Source organism: Ictalurus punctatus, chromosome 27 (genome assembly GCF_001660625.3).
Source record: "Ictalurus punctatus breed USDA103 chromosome 27, Coco_2.0, whole genome shotgun sequence".
NCBI lineage: Eukaryota > Metazoa > Chordata > Actinopteri > Siluriformes > Ictaluridae > Ictalurus > Ictalurus punctatus.
Genome location: NC_030442.2, coordinates 10,866,667 through 10,884,641, shown reverse-complemented (window position 1 = coordinate 10,884,641; position 17,975 = coordinate 10,866,667). Strand labels below are relative to the sequence as shown.

General features: G+C 40.4%; 1 protein-coding gene across 3 annotated transcripts in view; it reads left to right on the top strand.

Annotated features, from left to right (window-relative positions):
- The window catches only part of dpy19l3 (dpy-19 like C-mannosyltransferase 3), a 66,720-nt gene that overhangs the window by 4,695 nt on the left and 44,050 nt on the right, over nucleotides 1-17,975 (top strand). For 2 of the 3 annotated variants that reach the window (XM_047151696.2, XM_017459307.3), the window contains exon 4: nucleotides 15,726-15,816. In XM_047151696.2, coding sequence (XP_047007652.1) covers nucleotides 15,726-15,816 — 91 coding nt within the window. Of the gene's footprint in view, nucleotides 1-13,990; nucleotides 14,747-15,725; nucleotides 15,817-17,975 lie in introns of those variants that run through there. The other variant, XM_017459306.3, reaches the window with a different exon arrangement.

Here is a 17,975-nt window from a genome sequence, read left to right as displayed (position 1 = left end):
CTCATATCTAGTGTTTGGTGTTCCCTATACCAAGATCTAAAGAGTTCTATAAGACCTTCAGAATAAAAGGTTGTGGGTGCCTATGAGTCTGGCAAAGGATTTAAAAAGATATTTAAAAAATACGACTGCAAATTTGTCTAGGATTGGGCGTCACAGCAACTGCACCCCAAAGACCAGACCGTCTGATGCAAAAAGAAGTCTCCAAGAACCCCAAAATTTAATCACAGGATCTGCTAGTAAGTCTTGCAGCTATTGGTGTCAAAGTGCATGCCTCTACAATTAGAAAGAGATTGCACAAATTTGACCTGCATGTGAGGCGTACCAGGAAAATGCCTTTGCAAGACTACAGTTTGCCAGTGAGCATATAGGCAAAGACCAGGCATTTTGGAATAATGTGCTCTGGACAGACGAATCAAAGATAGAGTTGTTTGGCCACAGTAACAGCAGACATGTTTGGCACAGACCAAAGACAGCTTTTCAGGAGAAGCACCTCATACTGACTGTGAAGCACGGTGGTAGAAATGTTATTGTTCGGGGTTGTTTCGCTGCCTCAGGGACTGGACAGCTTGCATTCATTGATTCAAGTATGAATTCTGCATCATATCAAAGAGTTCTTGAAGATAGTGTGAGGCCATCTGTCTGAAAGCTGAAGTGCAACCGAACGTGGACCTTTCAACAAGATAATGATCCTAAGTACACTAGCAAATCCTGCAAGGAATGGCTCAAAAGAAGAAATTGAGAGTTATGCAATGGCCTAGTGAATGCCTGACTTTGAATCCCATTAAAATGTTATGGGGGGATTTTAAACAGGCAGAACATGCAAGAAAACCCTTAAACATTTTGCAACTGAAAGAAAATTTCATGGAAGAATGGTCAAAAATTCCAGCAGCAATTGTCCAGGTGGATAATGCCTACAAGTTATTTCTACTAAAGGGGGCAATACTAGCTTCTGGGGCCAAGTGTGTACTTACATTTTCCACATAAGAATATCAGATCTGTTGATAGTTCTGTTGAATAAATGGTTGAAAACGCTAATGTTCCTTTTTTGTTCAAGTACATCTTTATTAATAGGAGCTGTTTTAAAGATGATCAAATGTTTGCTTGTCCAAATACGTCAAAAAAGCGAACAATTTCCATGGGGTATACTTATTTTTTCACATATTTAAATGTAATTTTGTACATTTTTAACTTTAAAATGCTAGAACGTAATCTGTGATTGAAATATGTGTAAATAAGGCACCAATTTCATTTCAGAAAAGCTTGTAATTTTCAGAACTATATATAGTAGAAAATGTGAAGGGTGTGTTGACCTGGGAAAACACTTCACATGGTGTGGTGTATAGTGTGTGTATATATAGTTTTGAAAACTACAGGCTTGTATGAATTTAAATATATTTCCCTTTTGCATGTATCTCAACCACAAGTAAAGTGTTAGCAAAGTGTGGTTACCCCCAAAAGTGAAAAGGGAGAAAATTAAGTTGTAAGATTCCATTTGATGATGTTGCAGAAGCATTGCGTAAATTTTTACAGCTGGTATCGGTATATGGATGGAATTCAATTATGTAAATTTGCCTTTTTTTGCCTTATTTTTGCATTCAACATGCTCATGAAAATGAGAGAGACACTGAAATAGAGCATTGCAGCTGAGCTGTTCTGTAGAGATACTGTTAGTGTTGGAGTCTGTTTAGATACTTACCTTTGGTGAGCGTACAGAACAGGAGCATTGGAGACTGAGCACCTTTCTGTAGAGTTGCTTTGATGGTGCTTAGAGACTGTGCACTGTTCTGTAATGTCAGTGTGAGAGCATCCGGGACTGTGTTAACTCTGATAGAGCATTGAATGGCGTGCACTATTCTGCAGAGACATTGTAATAGAGCAGTGGAGACTGTGTGGTGTTATGTCAAGCTGCTCTGATAGAAAATAGTGTGCTTTAAATTCATTGGGTTGACTCATTATTAACACATTAACAACCCTAGTTAATTAATGAAAGAAAGAAGTCTGCTCACCAGGCACAGAAGCATCAATCATTGACTTTGTGAGATTAAATATTCATTGATTAAATATGAATAAATTTTCAGCACAGTTATCAGAGCCCCTTTTTGTTTACTGAAGAATTGTCAGTTCTCAAGAATTGTTATTTTGTTCTGTATTGTTAATGTGCATCTATTTTTAGGATTCAGTGTTTAGAGTAAACTTAGGCAATATTGATTTTCCATGCTTGCGATTTACCATTTTTAAATATTGTGATAAATGATCAAATTTTGCAGACCCCATAGCTTAGGAAAGACAGGAAAATGAGCATTTAATCATTTCAGATCGAAGAAAATTTCAAGATGGCTCCGGTGGGGTCGGCTACCGTCATGACTGCTCCATCACTTTTTTGTATACTTTTGTTTAATTTCCACAACTTTCTTACTTTCTACCTCTTTTTCTTTTCACCATAGCTACTGTTAACTACGACAGAAATGCTGTTATTTCTATTGGTGTACAAAACAATCACCAGTTGTTGCCTTTAGTACCAGAGCCATCCTGGCCTAGTGAGATCCTTAGAAGGAACAAAGGACGCGACCCATACTGGCGGCCCTGAGAGAAACAAGCTGAAGTCAGGAGCACTAAGCAGTCTCCTGCCTAACATCCTGCTAGCCAACGTCCAATCTTTGGAGAACAATCTAAATGACCTCAGGGCCAGGATCAAGTTCCAGGGGGATATTTAGGACTGCAACCTCCTCTGCTTCACCGAAACATGGCTGAACCCAGCGGCTCTGTACCACGCCATGCAGTCGGCCGAGTTCTTCTCCATTCACCGCGTAGACAGAACAACAGAATCGGGGAAGTCAAGGGGAGGTGAAGTTTATCTGATTGTGAACAGCAGCTGGTGTGAGAGTGCAAACATTGTTCCATTAACACGCTCCTGTACACCCAATCTGGAACTATTGACCATCAAATGTCACCCTTTCTACCTTCCACAGGAATTTACCTTGGTCATAGTTAGCGCTGTTTATATTCCACTTCAGGCAGACACAGACACTGCTTTATGTGAGCTTCATGATGCTCTCACCATTCATCAGACAAATCACCGGGATACTGCGCTCATTGTAGCGGGGGACTTTAACAGAGCCAACCTCAAACATGCAGTGTCAAACCTCCACCAGCACATCACCTGCCCCACAAGGGGCAAGAGAAAACTGGACCATTGCTACACCCCATTTAAAGATAGCTACAAGGCACAGGCTCATCCACCATTTGGAAAATCGGACCACGCCGCCATCTTCCATTGTCACCACCATCTTCCACCATCATATAAACCGGCAAATCACAACTCCCGGTTCAGAGGGAGGTTGGACGGACCAGTCGGTGACCACGCTGCAAGATGCGCTAGATGATGCAGATTGGGACATGATCTGGCATAGCTCTGACTATGTCAAATTGTTTATGAAAGCGGTTGTGGGATTTATCAGGAAACTAACAAATGATACAGTCCAGAAAAAAAAACAGTCAGAACATTTCTCTACCAGAAGTTGTGGGTAGATAAAAACATCCGCGATGCTCTGAGATCTTACACTATGGCCTATAACACAGGGCTCGCTGCCGGGTACATGGACGAATATAAGGCTATGTCCTACAACGTGCGCAGAGCATTGAAGGAGGCATAGCGGTGCTTTGGACGGAAACTAGAGACACAGTTCCAACAAGGTAGCACTAGAAACCTGTGGCAGGGACTTGTGGCAGCCTTTTCAAGGCTGCAGCAAACAGCACTACCAACACAGTCAGCGTGAATGACTGCATGCAGACGAAGAATGCCATAGTGGAAAATAATTTCATCATGTCTGAGCATGATGTGAGGATGGCTGTCAGACAGCATCACAGATTGGGTCCTTAGAGCCTGTGCTGACCAGCTAGCACTGGTGTTCACAGAGAGATTCAACCTCTCCCTGGAACAGTCAGTAATCCCTACGTGCTTCAAGCAGTCCGCCATCATTCCTGTCCCAAAAAAATCCCAGCCCCCCTGCCTCAACAACTATCGTCCTGTCGCCTTGACATCTGTTGTGATGAAGTTCTTTGAAAGACTGGTCAGAGACTTAGGATCCAGTACAATTTGCATACCGCCCAAATTGCTCCACAGATGATGCCTTCACATATCTCCTCCACACTTCTCTGTGCCGTCTGGGCTCCAGGAAGGGAAATTATGTCAAAATGTTGTTTGTTGACTACAGCTCAGCATTTTACACTATAGTTCCCTCCAAACTCACCACCAAGCTGGAGGACTTGGGACTGAGACCGTCTCTGTGCTAGTGGATCTCCAACTTCCTGACGGACAGACCACATGCAGTTAGGGTGGGCAAACATGTCTCACCCTCCTCACCCTCAGCACTGGTGGCCCCCAGGGATGTGTATTGAGCCCCCTGCTGTACTCCCTGTACTTCTATGACTGTGTGGCCACTTCCAACTCTTCCACTATTATTAAGTTCTCTGATGACACTGTTGTGTTGGGCCTGATCTCCAATAACGACGAGATGGCCTATTTAGAGGTGATTTAAGAGCCTTGAGAACTGGTGCCAGGAGAACAATCTCCTCCTGAACATCAGCAAGCCAAAGGAGCTGGTGGACTTCAGCACAAAGCAGGAGAGGAGCTACCATCCACTCAAGAGCAACAGGACTCCAGTGGAGTGTGCGGATAGTTTCCGTTACCTTGATGTCAACATCACACGGGACCTGACATGGTCCTGTAACATCAACACGCTGATGAAGATGGCTCGTCAGCATCTTTTCCACGTCAGGTGCTTGAAAGACTTTAAACTGCCCTCTAAAGTGCTCAGGAACTTTTAAACCTACACCATTGAGAGCATCCAAACAGGAAACATTACAGCCTGGTTTGGGAATCGCACCATGCAAGACTGACGAGCTCTCCAGAGGGTGGTGCAAATAGCTGAGGGTATCATCCCTTACCTGTAGTCCATCTACAACAAGCAGTACTGGACAAAGGCCAGGAAGATAATGAAGGACCTCCCAACAATGGACTGTTCTCTCTGTTACAGTCAGGGAAACGTTTCCATTCTCTGAAGGCCAACACAGAGAGAATGAGGAGGAGCTTTTCCCTGCAGTCGATTCAGGCCCTCAACCAGGGGAACACCAAGGACTAGAACTGGATTTACACATACAACATCCACTACTTCATCCTGCCTGTTATTACATTTTTATATCTTTATATTCGCACACACCATATTTTGCATTCCATACATACACACCTCAAATTGCACATGTATATTTTTTCTATTCCATTTAGTATATTAGAATTGTATTTTTTTTTCTTTTTCAGTTTTGTAATTTTTATATTATATTCCAAATTGTAAACAAAATTCTATTCATATTTTCTACTTTTATTCTTTATTCTCCATTAGATGATATTCTTTTTATTTATTATATTTTTTATCTTTATTATATTTTATTTTATTTTTATTCTCTTTTATATAATTGTGTAGTCATAGTAAGCATTTCACTGCATTTCATAGTATGTACAGTGAGGGAAAAAAGTATTTGATCCCCTGCTGATTTTGTACGTTTGCCCACTGACAAAGAAATGATCAGTCTATAATTTTAATGGTAGTTGTATTTGAACAGTGAGAGACAGAATAACAACAAAAAAATCAGAAAAACGGATGTCAAAAATTTTATAAATTAATTTGCATTTTAATGAGGGAAAAAAGTATTTGACCCCCGCTCAATCAGAAAGATTTCTGGCTCCCAGGTGTCTTTTATACAGGTAACGAACTGAGATTAGGAGCACACTCTTAAAGGGAGTGCTCCTAATATCAGTTTGTTACCTGTATAAAAGACACCTGTCCACAGAAGCAATCAATCAATCAGATTCCAAACTCTCCACCATGGCCAAGACCAAAGAGCTCTCCAAGGATGTCAGGGACAAGATTGTAGACCTACACAAGTCTGGAATGGGCTACAAGACCATTGCCAAGCAGCTTGGTGAGAAGGGGACAACAGTTGGTGCGATTATTCGCAAATGGAAGAAGCACAAAAGAACTGTCGATCTCCCTCGGCCTGGGGCTCCATGCAAGATCTCACCTCGTGGAGTTGCATTGATCATGAGAACAGTGAGGAATCAGCCCAGAACTACACGGGAGGATCTTGTCAATGATCTCAAGGCAGCTGGGACCATAGTCACCAAGAAAACAATTGGTAACACACTACGCCGTGAAGGACTGAAATTCTGCAGCGCGCGCAAGGTCCGCTGCTCAAGAAAGCACATATACATGCCCGTCTGAAGTCTGCCAATGAACATCTGAATGATTCAGAGGACAACTGGGTGAAAGTGTTGAGATCAGATGAGACCAAAATGGAGCTCTTTGGCATCAACTCAACTCGCCGTGTTTGGAGGAGGAGGAATGCTGCCTATGACCCCAAGAACACCATCCTCACCGTCAAACATGGAGGTGGAAACATTATGCTTTGGGGGTTTTTTTCTGCTAAGGGGACAGGACAACTTCACCGCATCAAAGGGACGATGGACGGGGCCATGTACCGTCAAATCTTGGGTGAAAACCTCCTTCCCTCAGCCAGGGCATTGAAAATGGGTCGTGGATGGGTATTCCAGCATGACAATGACCCAAAACACACGGCCAAGGCAACAAAGGAGTGGCTCAAGAAGAAGCACATTAAGGTCCTGGAGTGACCTAGCCAGTCTCCAGACCTTAATCCCATAGAAAATCTGTGGAGAGAGCTGAAGGTTCGAGTTGCCAAACGTCAGCCTCGAAACCTTAATGATTTGGAGAAGATCTGCAAAGAGGAGTGGGACAAAATCGCTCCTGAGATGTGTGCAAACCTGGTGGCCAACTACAAGAAACGTCTGACCTCTGTGATTGCCAACAAGGGTTTTTAAACCAAGTACTAAGTCATGTTTTGCAGAGGGGTCAAATACTTATTTCCCTCATTAAAATGCAAATTAATTTATAAAATTTTTGACATGCGTTTTTCTGGATTTTTTTGTTGTTATTCTGTCTCTCACTGTTCAAATACAACTACCATTAAAATTATAGACTGATCATTTCTTTGTCAGTGGGCAAACGTACAAAATCAGCAGGGGATCAAATACTTTTTTCCCTCACTGTATGGTTATGTATGTGACAAATAAAAAAAAAAATTGAAATTTGATTTGATAAGGAGAGTATGGGAAGGCATAATAATATTATGCAGTCGGGAAATGCTAGCCGGCAGTGGCAGTTGCAAAAAACTTAACTGGATGGTGGATTTTTACATGATTCTCCAGTAATGAGTAATATACATTTTTTTCTTACATCTTTTCCAATCATCCTTTCACAATTTGTTGTTTAATGTCTACATGGCCGACACTTTCACTGTTCTGTGGCCCAGTGTTTGAACAGGTCTGAGCATTCATCAGTGCAGGATACTTTGCTATGTGCCAAACATACATTGTTAGATTTTATTTGACATTAATGAATTAAAAACATTCTCCATTTACCTTGACTGAAGGCATGGGTGCCCAATGAGTCTGGTCGATAGCATGTGAGGTTCGGAGAAGGGGACGGGGCTTCAGGTGGTGTCCGTTAATATCAGAGCATTCAAAACGCCTGTATCATTCTAGATTTATATGTTGATTGGCACACCTCCCATTTATTGGGTAGAAAAAGGCAGCATTTCTGCTTTTTTGTAAGTGATAACTTGTACTAGACCAGTGGTTCTTAACCTGGGGGTAGTTTGAAACATTGGGCTGGTAAATAGTAAGTCAAAACATCAGATCTAAACAGTTTAACAGTCTGAGGAGGACACGTTTTAGAAGTTACTCTTTTATGGTTGCTCTTTAGATATTAGCCCTCAGGCCAGTTTCAAGTATCACTGTATCAATTTATGAAATTAACTCGCATACAGAAGTATTCCCAGGGCTCATTCCTTTTGTTTTGCCTTGAACTCTATGGCATTTTCAGACAAGATAAAGAAAGAGATATGGAGAAGAGAAGATGCACGCGTTTACTTGATATTTCCGGCAAAGCACTAGCTGAGCAAAGATTGTAAGATCTGACATTCTCCAGGAAATTAACTGACCTTTTTCTTCATGATATGGGTTTCACAGCATAATTTGAAACTGATATATTTGCGCCCAGAGTGTAAGTAATCTAAGTTGCTGTATAAAGCAGTCGATTATAAAAAGAAATATTAATTTACATGTGAGGCCAAGGCAGTAGTTTCATGTTACATCATTCATAATTATACTGGTATCTGATTTCAAACTGTCCTCACATCTCATGGATAGGGCATTTGAATAATCGCTCATAGTACTGTAGCAACTAGTAATGCACTGATATGAAAATCACTATTTGATTCGGATCTCCAGTAATTTTACATTTGTGGAACACTTCCAGTATTCAGATTATAAAAGATACATAACAAAATAATTGGCTTAAAAGTCTTAATTTTTTTGTCAATTTTATTTATATGACTTCCTACTTCCTGAATTTCTAATATGTTAGACTAAATAGTATGTATTTTTCTGTGGTGGCCTGGGAAAACCCTCCATATGGTGAAACTTTGTCATTTTCTACCATATAGTACTGAAAAGTATGTTTTCCTGAACTGACATATTCCTCTTGCATGTATGTCAGTCCCTTTGGGATTTCATGATTTTGCGATTGCAGAAATGAATACAAAATCGAGCAAACTCTGCAATATTCGGAGGAGCTTGCAATTTTTCAAAATTACCACAGATTTTATGCAGATTTGGTCCAAGATGTATCATGTGACATCATCACAACGCACAGAGCCAAAGCCCTGTTCAATTAACTTACGTTGAACATAAATACAGCCAATATAGATTCCATTTATTCATTTATTACTCTCTATTGCTTATCCTTTACTGTGAACTGTGCAATATTCCGTTTGTCTCTCATCAATAACAACATAATTGTTACAAAACGGACTCAATGCGGAAGCAATTGCAGATGAATGTCTTTATTTACAACCAGAACTTAACTAGGTTCATGCGTGGAACAATCACATGGCACGAAAACACGACCACTAGCATCCAGATAGCTCACATATACTTGGCGTCTATACGTTTAATTCTCGAACAAAGGTCAAACATAAATTGAGGTCTAAACATTAAAATGGGGAGGTCTGGGGAGGTCTCACAGGGAGGTCTCAGCTCCGGAGCTCCAGCCCGGGGTCAGTGTGATGACCTCGGAGCTTCCGCCTGAGGTCAACGTGGCGACCTCAGAGCTCCACCTGGAGACCCACGGGGAGGTCTCAGCTCCGGTGCTCCAGACCGAGGTCAATGTGATGACCTCAGAGCTCTCGCCTGAGGTCAACGTGGCGACCTCAGAGCTCCGGCTGGAGACCCACGTGGAGGTCTCAGCTCCAGCGCTCCAGCCCGAGGTCAACGAGGCGACCTCGGGGCGCCAATGAGGTGACCTCAGAGCTCCAGTTGGAAACCCGCGGGGAGGTCTCAGCTGCTGAGGAAGCTGCCCCGCTGCCCTGCCCTCCCGAGGAGGCCTCCCCGCTGTCCTGCCGAGGAGGCCACCCCGCTGCCCTGTCCTGTGGAGAAAGATGTTCCACTGCCCTGTCCTGCTGAGGATGCCGCTTTGCTGTCCTGTCTTGTGGATGAAGCTGTTCCGTTGTCCTGCCCTGCCGAGGAATCCGTCCCGTTGTCCTGCCCCGCTGAGGAATCCATCCCGCGTTCCAGCCCCGCCGAGGACGTCGCCCCGTGCTACATCCCCACCGAGGACGTCGCCCCGCGCTACATTCCTGCCGAAGTAGGGGTTCCGTTTGTTTGATTTACAGTGGAGGCTGCTCAGTTTCCTAGTTCAGCGAAGGACAGGTTACCCAAGGGACCAGGACCACCACTGGAGGGGAGTGTTCTTTGGCACACCAGGAGGAACGCCTTTGGACTAAACAAGGAGGAGACAGAACAGAAACCAAAACAACCGCACGTGTCCATTGTAAACAACGTCCCCCTAGTTCCTGCGTAATCCACGAGCATGTACTCACTCTTATTTGTGCACGTCGCGTGCCTTCCGGCTCTCCATGCACGTCGCGCACCACACCGCCATCTGCAGGGGAGATTGTGACAATAATGTATCAGTGCCAGCTGTTTTTTGCAACATTAGCCAACACATACATAAAATTCTGTATAAACGTATTGTAATTCTGCATAAAATTCTAAATAAATGTTTATTTATTCATTTATTACTATTTGTTGCATGCCCTGTCACATATCCGTATATAAAGGAGGTGTTACTTGTCTGTATATATTCATATTCTTATTCATCTGTACATACATCGGTGTTCATAGTGTACATATTACCAGTATTATTTTTTACTACTATTATTCTTATTTTTCTATTCCATATATATATATATATATATATATATATATATATATATATATATATATATATATATATATATATAATAATGACATTTGTCTATTCTATTTAATGTGTATTCTTTCTTATCTGTTTTGTGTAATTGAGCTGCTGTAGCAAGGGAATTTAAATAAAGTTTATTCTATCTTATTTACCAACAAAGATAACTATAAAAGACTGTGCAAAATAATTTTGTGCGATTGCAATTTCACCAATTCAAGTAGATTTCCACAAAAAAGTTTTGGAAGAAAAAAGTAACAGAAAAATCAGCCATTTTTGACACAACAATCGCAAAAAAAAAAAACCTCTGTACGTGATTACGTGTAAGTGTACTCTGAAATCTTGTACGGACTGGTATGTTAACAAATTATGTGATCACATTTTAAAGGGTGGTTACCAGCCAAAGTAAAAATGGAGGTAATTGCATGTAATGATTTTATTCAGGCTGCAGTGCACCTGCATCACATACCTTTTAACTGCTAGGATACTTTTACAAACTTCATTGATTAGGCTGATTATATTGATTTCCTAACTTTAGTTAAAGTTGGCGTGTCGGAGTATATTATAGACAGAGAACCCAATTTTGGTCAAAACCTGATTCGTTGTCATTTTTGCCAGAATTCAGCCACAGTGGCATCCGGTGAGTTTTCCCCAAACAGTCACACATTTAAACAGCAAAATTTGTTTTGATGGTGAACTTGTTACTTCTCTAATGTATATAACTGAAATATGATATACAAGGGAAATACTATACTTTAATGTAATTCTTTTACAGGGTGATATGTTGCCTTTTTTAAAATGATAATGAAAAAAAATGAAAATGATAAACCTGCGGATACCTTGCAGTGCTGTAAAAGTATTTGCCCCCATCCTGATTTCTTCTGTTTTTGTGTATATGTCGTACATACTAAATTTTTTCAGAAATTTAAAACAAAATCTAAGATAAAACAAAGGCACCTTAAGTAAACACAAAATGCAATTTTTAAATGATAATGTTATTTATTGAAGCAAAAAGTTATCTAATACCAACTGGGCCTGTGTGAAAATATATTTGGCTCCATAGTTACTAATTCCCCAAATCTATGAAACTGCATTCATATTGGGGTTCAGCTGTACTAGACACAACCAGGCCTGATTACTGCAAACCCTGTTCAATCATATCGACACTTAAATAGAACTTTTTCAACAGCATGAAGTTTGTTAGAAGGTCTTACCCAGTAACCCACTATGCTGAAATTTAAAGAAATTCCAGAAATGATGAGGAAGAAGGTAATTGAAATACATCAGTCTAGGAAGGGTTACAAAGCTATTTGAAGGGCTCTGGGACTGCAAAGGACCACAGTGAGAGCCATTATCTCCAAATGTAGAAACTCAGCCCAGTAGTGAACCTTCCCATAAGTGGCAGACCTTCCAAAATTCCTCCAAGAGCACAGCAACGACTCATGATCCAAAGCATAGGAGTAAGTTCTAGTCCTATATGTAAGTGAAAGACTGATCTCCAGGTATCGGAAGCATTGGTTGCAGCTATTGCTGCTAAATGTGGCACAACCAGATTTTAAGTTTAATGGGGCAATTAGATTTTCACATGGGTGATAGGTGTTTTGATAACTTTTTTTTGCTTCAATAAAAACATTTTTTAATTAAAAACTATTGTGTGTTTACTCAGATTGCCTTAGTTTTATGTTTTTCATTTGAACATCTAAAACTATTTAGTATGAGATATACACAAAAACAGAAGAAATCAGCACTCATCAATGTAATGGAAACCGTTATATATTGCATTATCATACCATGCCACACCTAGTTCAATCAACCATGACTTAAATTATTTGTAATCTTTGCTGGAAGAGAACTTGAAGGAGATATTAGAGCATCGATGTGAAAGTAAAAAGCAGCTCTGTGGTTATAAATTCCTGAGGAACAGGTTTATTTGGTGCTGTTGTCTGAGGTTCTACTTGATACTTTAAACACACGTGCATGCTTCCTGCTGGAAAAGTGTGATTTATTCTGCAAATGTGGTGAGTGAATGTTTTGCTTTCCCAGATAACCATGTATTTATAGTGGGCATGAGATTATACAATAGCTTCCAAAGCTGTAACAGAAGTCCAGAAGAGAGCCAAGAAATTGTTATGTTCAGACAGAGACGTTTATTTTAGTCCGTGTTCTGAACTGACAGGAAGGTCTAAACACAAGGCCTTCCCCAGATCAGATGGCAGTGTGGTTTATCCTCATATCCTCCTTACAGCGTTAGCATTTTGCTCAGGAAGAAAAGTGTATTAGTTGAGTACATGTGCAAGACAGGGCAGTTGTAATTGGGACATGAGACATGTAATCTCTGAGATTACACAGATGTGTGCATTCATTAGAAATACAGATTGTCTTGCAAACTGAATGTAATAAAAATCATATTATATTGTATGTATTATATAACAAAGAGCTTCTCAACCTTTTGTAACACTCCTGCTAACACAACATGCACCATACATCATCTCACAGTTAAACAAATCATATTTTTACTTACTATATGTGGACAAAACACTGTCGCTCATAGCTAAAACGATGGCCAATGACTTTGCAACTTGTTGTCGAGATCATAATGTACTAAATCACAAACTATTTCATTTGAGAGGATAATGAGTATGGCTGTACAGTCAGCTTCTTGTATAACTTTTGTGCCATTTTTGTTTTTAAATTAGGAGAGTGCAAACGGGACTTTCAGATATGTTCCCTGTCAGGATTTTTTCATATGTCTATAAACAGTTTATTCTTGGTTTTTTTTTTTCTTTTCTTGAATTATAATAGCCATACAAGAAACTCTGGGTATTAGTTTTTGACAAATTATGACATAACAGTTCTTGGTGGTGTATTATTTGCCCTGCTGTGCATGCAGTCATTCTGTCGTTCCCTGGCCGCCCCCGCCTGGTGAATGCAGCATGTGCTGGTTCACTCATAAAAAGGTCGCCTTGGTGTTTAAATCAAGTCCGGTCATGACTGTAATGGAAAGAACAAGAGTGATGCAAACTTGTGCTGTGTAGTATTTTAAGACCCGGTTATGACTCATTCTCCGCTGTCATCTGTTCTCTCGCTCGATAAATGTGGGAGCTGCTTCACTTTGTTTTGAAGGAATAAATGACCGGAGCTTTTATTCCCAGAATGTTCCTTGTTTTTCTCCTGTGGTTAAATGCCTCCTGGGGTGCGTCAGGCTCATGGGAGTGCAAACGCTTTATTTGTAATGAAGATCTGTCATGCTGGAAATCCATTTTCCTTGGTCTTTGAGAGAGCAGACTGAGGAAGTGTTTGGAGAAAAAAAAAATACAGTGCAAATAATTGATGGCAGTGTTGTTGATTCAGTCTGTTCTGTCAAGGTACAAGTACATGTACAAGTCTGAGTCATAATGAGGCAAGCAAAGTTACTTTGCTTACTTTGGGTTAAGGTTACATTAAAGTGAACCGGATATCTTTGTAACCCATGAACCCATGGCTTTTACTCTCTAGATCTTGGCCATATGTTGTTAATGTTCAGACATTGTGCTAAAATGGTCTGATGTCAGCTTGGTATCTCCTCTGGGATACCGGTGTGAGACACAAAGCAGCTGCAGCCAGGACTCTCTTGAATTCGCAGTGTGTGAAGTCATGTCCATGACAGTTATAGTACCTTGTGGACGTCATTTCAGACCGGAGTTTTAGATCATTTAAAAAGCTTGGACAAATGCTTTTTACATTTTCCAAGTGATGTTCCAAGTCTTCAGCTTTCTTTTTCCATTTTTCCTGCAAACACCAAAAGGTCACCAGTTGTGCTGCTCAAATACCTTCCTTCCTATCTCAGCTTTGTGTCTTGTCTGGTCGTGGAACGGTCAGTTCTCTTGGCCGACTGTTGGTTTGTGTGCCTTCAAACATCTCCCGAATTTTTGCTGATCTTATAAAATATCTTGTAAAATTTGGATCTTTTCATTTGGAGCACTGTTTGAGCCAGCTCCTCCTTCAAGACTGGGAAAGTGTAGGCTGGATTCATTCACTGATCATCAGTGAAAGGCAAGAAACAGAAAAAAAAAGCTTTCAGAAAGGCAGAGAAAGCAGCAATGGAGGCAAGACGCCGAGGCAAGAGCATGCAAGAGCGCGTTCTGGACAGCGTCTTTTTGGATAACTCTGGATCAAAAGAACACACAGGGGTCCTGAAAACGAGGCAGGGGCTGGACAGAAGTTCCTGGAACTCTTTATGGATGAGACTTAATGACTTGAGCTGTTGGCAGACTGTTGGCATGGTGGCTGGTTTAACATTGGCAGGAGTGATTGGACTGTTCCATGCTTGGTTTGTTTACTCTATCCATGAAAACCTGCTCTGGTTTTCCCAACTGGAGGTAAGAAGGACCACTTTGAAGATATATGTGCAATTCTGTAGATCTTTGGGTGTGAAGTTTGGTTAATACTAATCTTGTAACCTGTGATGAGATGTAAATCTCAAACTTGGTATTATATCTATTTATGTCTACAATGTAAAAAAAAAATCCCAGTGTTTCTCTGAGATATTTACTCATAGTCCGATATGTCTAAGAGTGTGCTGCATTAAATTTGCTTTATAAAGATAATTATATTCCTAAAAACACAAGCAAGCACTATTGAAACTTGAGAGCAGCTTTGGAGCAGACTTTATAATGAGTTCTGCTGTCAGAAAGTTGCGACTGTTACTTTATTATTTCTCAAGTGGATTTACAGTGCATTTTGTCTGTGTTTTGAAAAGGCACATTAATATGTTATGTATTTCATTACCTCTTAATGAAACTGAAGAAACTGTGTAAGTTGTAAATTTTGGAGCAAAAGTTGGGGCTGTAAGAGCAGGGATTAGTAATGTACTTAATAAAATGTCATATTTTCATTGCCTCTCATAGTGTAAATGATTTCATATGCTTTTGATATGTTTGTCCATTTATTCATTCATCTTTGTTAACCGCTTCATTCTTGTCAGGGCTTCAGTGGATCTGGGACCTATCACAGGAACACTGTGCGTAAAGCAAGAACACACTGTGGTTGGGACTCCCGTCCATAAAAGTTTTGATTTGTTGTTACAGGATATTTTGTCTGATCTGTGCTGGAGGTTTTCTTCTTCGTACCTGTTTAAATCATACTAGACTGGAGCGATTGTTATAAGAACTAATTTAACCGGCCGTAGTTAATGCACCAGTTTGTCTACAACTTTTTTTGTAGCTCCATTATGCCGACATCTGTTTGAAAATAATGTACCGCTTAAATAAGCATCTGTTACATACTCGGAAGACACCATATGTCATAGCTTTTATTTTATCCCTCTGCTCATTTGTCATATTTTGGATATCTTGGCAGGAAGTGGAGCGTGAAATCTCCTTTCGGACAGAATGTGGCCTCTACTACTCCTACTACAAACAGATGCTCAGCGCCTCGTCTATCCAGGAAGGTATGGAGATTTATTCAGTTTTGAAACCTGCTGTCCAAATAGCCTGAAGGCTCTGCTGTTTTTTCACTATGATATGAAAACAACGCCAGATTTCTACGTAGACACTTTTATCCAAAGTGATTTACAAGTCCAGCAGAATCCAGTCCAAATGCACAACATTTAAACGGAGCAGACAGCAATACAACTGTTGCCAATCTAAATGTCCATCATTTGCCGAGATTGAAATGTAAGCCACAAGCACACGCTATGACTGGAGTCATTGCTTGCTATCAAAACTATCAAATACTTTTCTTTAAAAACTATTAAGTTTTAAAATGTTTTGTCCAAAATCCGATGCACCATTTTTTTGCTGGTATCGGATTGGGTATCAGATCCATCTCCACTTTCAGTCTCCAGAAACTGCACTGGTGCTTTTAACCATGTCTTATAAATATGAGGTTGGATGCATGTACAAATCCCATCCATTACATACATTATCATGGGGAATAAAAAAAGCCAAAGAACTTTCAGCAAATGCACAGATGGTTGTTGACCTGAACAAATCAAGTAATGAATATAAAAAACATAGACAATCAGTTAAAATACTATTAAGCAGAATTATAGCCATATCAAAAAGTTTCACATGTCTGGAGCAGGAACTTTGGACCCATGAGCTCTCTGCCCCTGCCCTGGTTGTCAAGTTTCACAATCAACTGTTAAATGCCACTTTCATAAAAATGAGCAGTTGGAAGCATTAAAAAAATTAAGAAGCCCCAAAATGCAGAGCAAATGGCTTTGTGTTATGGTCAGAGGAGACCATCCATCCATTTTCTGTACCATTTTTCCTACACAGGGTCATGGGGAAGCCTGGGCACAAGGCAGGGGACACCCTGGACAAGGTGCCAATGCATCACAGGGCACAATTGCACACGCATTCACACACTATGGACAATTTGGATATGCCAATTAGCCTACAGTGCATGTTTTTGGACTGGGGGAGGAAACCCCCAAAACACAGGGAGAACATGCAACAGAAGACAGAGGCAGGATTCGAACCCCCAACCCCGGAGATGTGAGCCAAATGTGCTCACCAGTAAGCCACCATGCCCCCTTCAGATGAGACCATATCAAATCAAATTATTTTGGTAAAAACATATTTGCCTCTACCAGAATGTTTTGCCATACAATGCTTTCAACAAGATAACTTCCATAGCTTCCAGAACAACACAGAAATGGTAAAAGATACAGAAAATCAATGGGATTTGAACGCTACTGAAAAACCTGTGGTCTGAACAGAAGAGTGAAGTCCATATATAAACAAAACCAAGGAGCTTAAAATGTTTTGCATGGAGGAGTGGACCGGGATCCCTGTAAATTTGTCTCCACATTATTCAACATGTTTTAGCATGTGTTATTCTTTTTTTTTTGTATATATTTTTTATAGTATTTATTTATTTATTGCTCATTTGCATGAATGGTGCCAATAATTCTGGACAGCTCTGTAAATTAAGATAAATCAGACTGAGATTGATGTTGATAGTGTTTCTGCATCAGTGTCCAAGTGTCCATGGAAGTTGATTTCAGAAGAGTAGATCTATCAGATAGATGCATCCTGTAGTTTCTTTTTCATTTCGACAGAAACTCCTGCTGTGCGTCATTAAATAATTTAAAAGTGCATGTGTGTTTTGTTTCTAAATCAACGCGAGTCCTCCTGTGCTTTCAAAAGCTTTTTTGCTAATTGCCGTTTAGCTTGCTCTTCCCATTCTTGGTTCAATCATCAAGCCAATGCAAACTTGAATGAAATATAAACGAAGTAATGAGCTGACCAGTCATGCCTCCCCATCCACTTTATCTGTTTTCCGTTACTGTTCATGTAAAGAGAGCACAATCACAGGAGCTTTGCTAATTCTAGAAGGGAAGGAATAAAACAAGAGCTTTCTCAAAGTGCTCTAAGTGAGCCAAATCACTTTTGTGCTCCAGCATGGAGAAAAAAAACATTAAAATTAAGCCATTAGCCATCAGGAAGAAACTGACTGCTGCAGCAACAATGCTTATAGCTGTTCTCTGGATGCTGCTTTATTGTTCCTGAGCAATTGGGTATCATCATGCAAATAAGCTTAGCGCCTTCTTAAATGTTCACTTCTTTATTGAGTATGTTTATAAGGGAATTTTTACTTAGT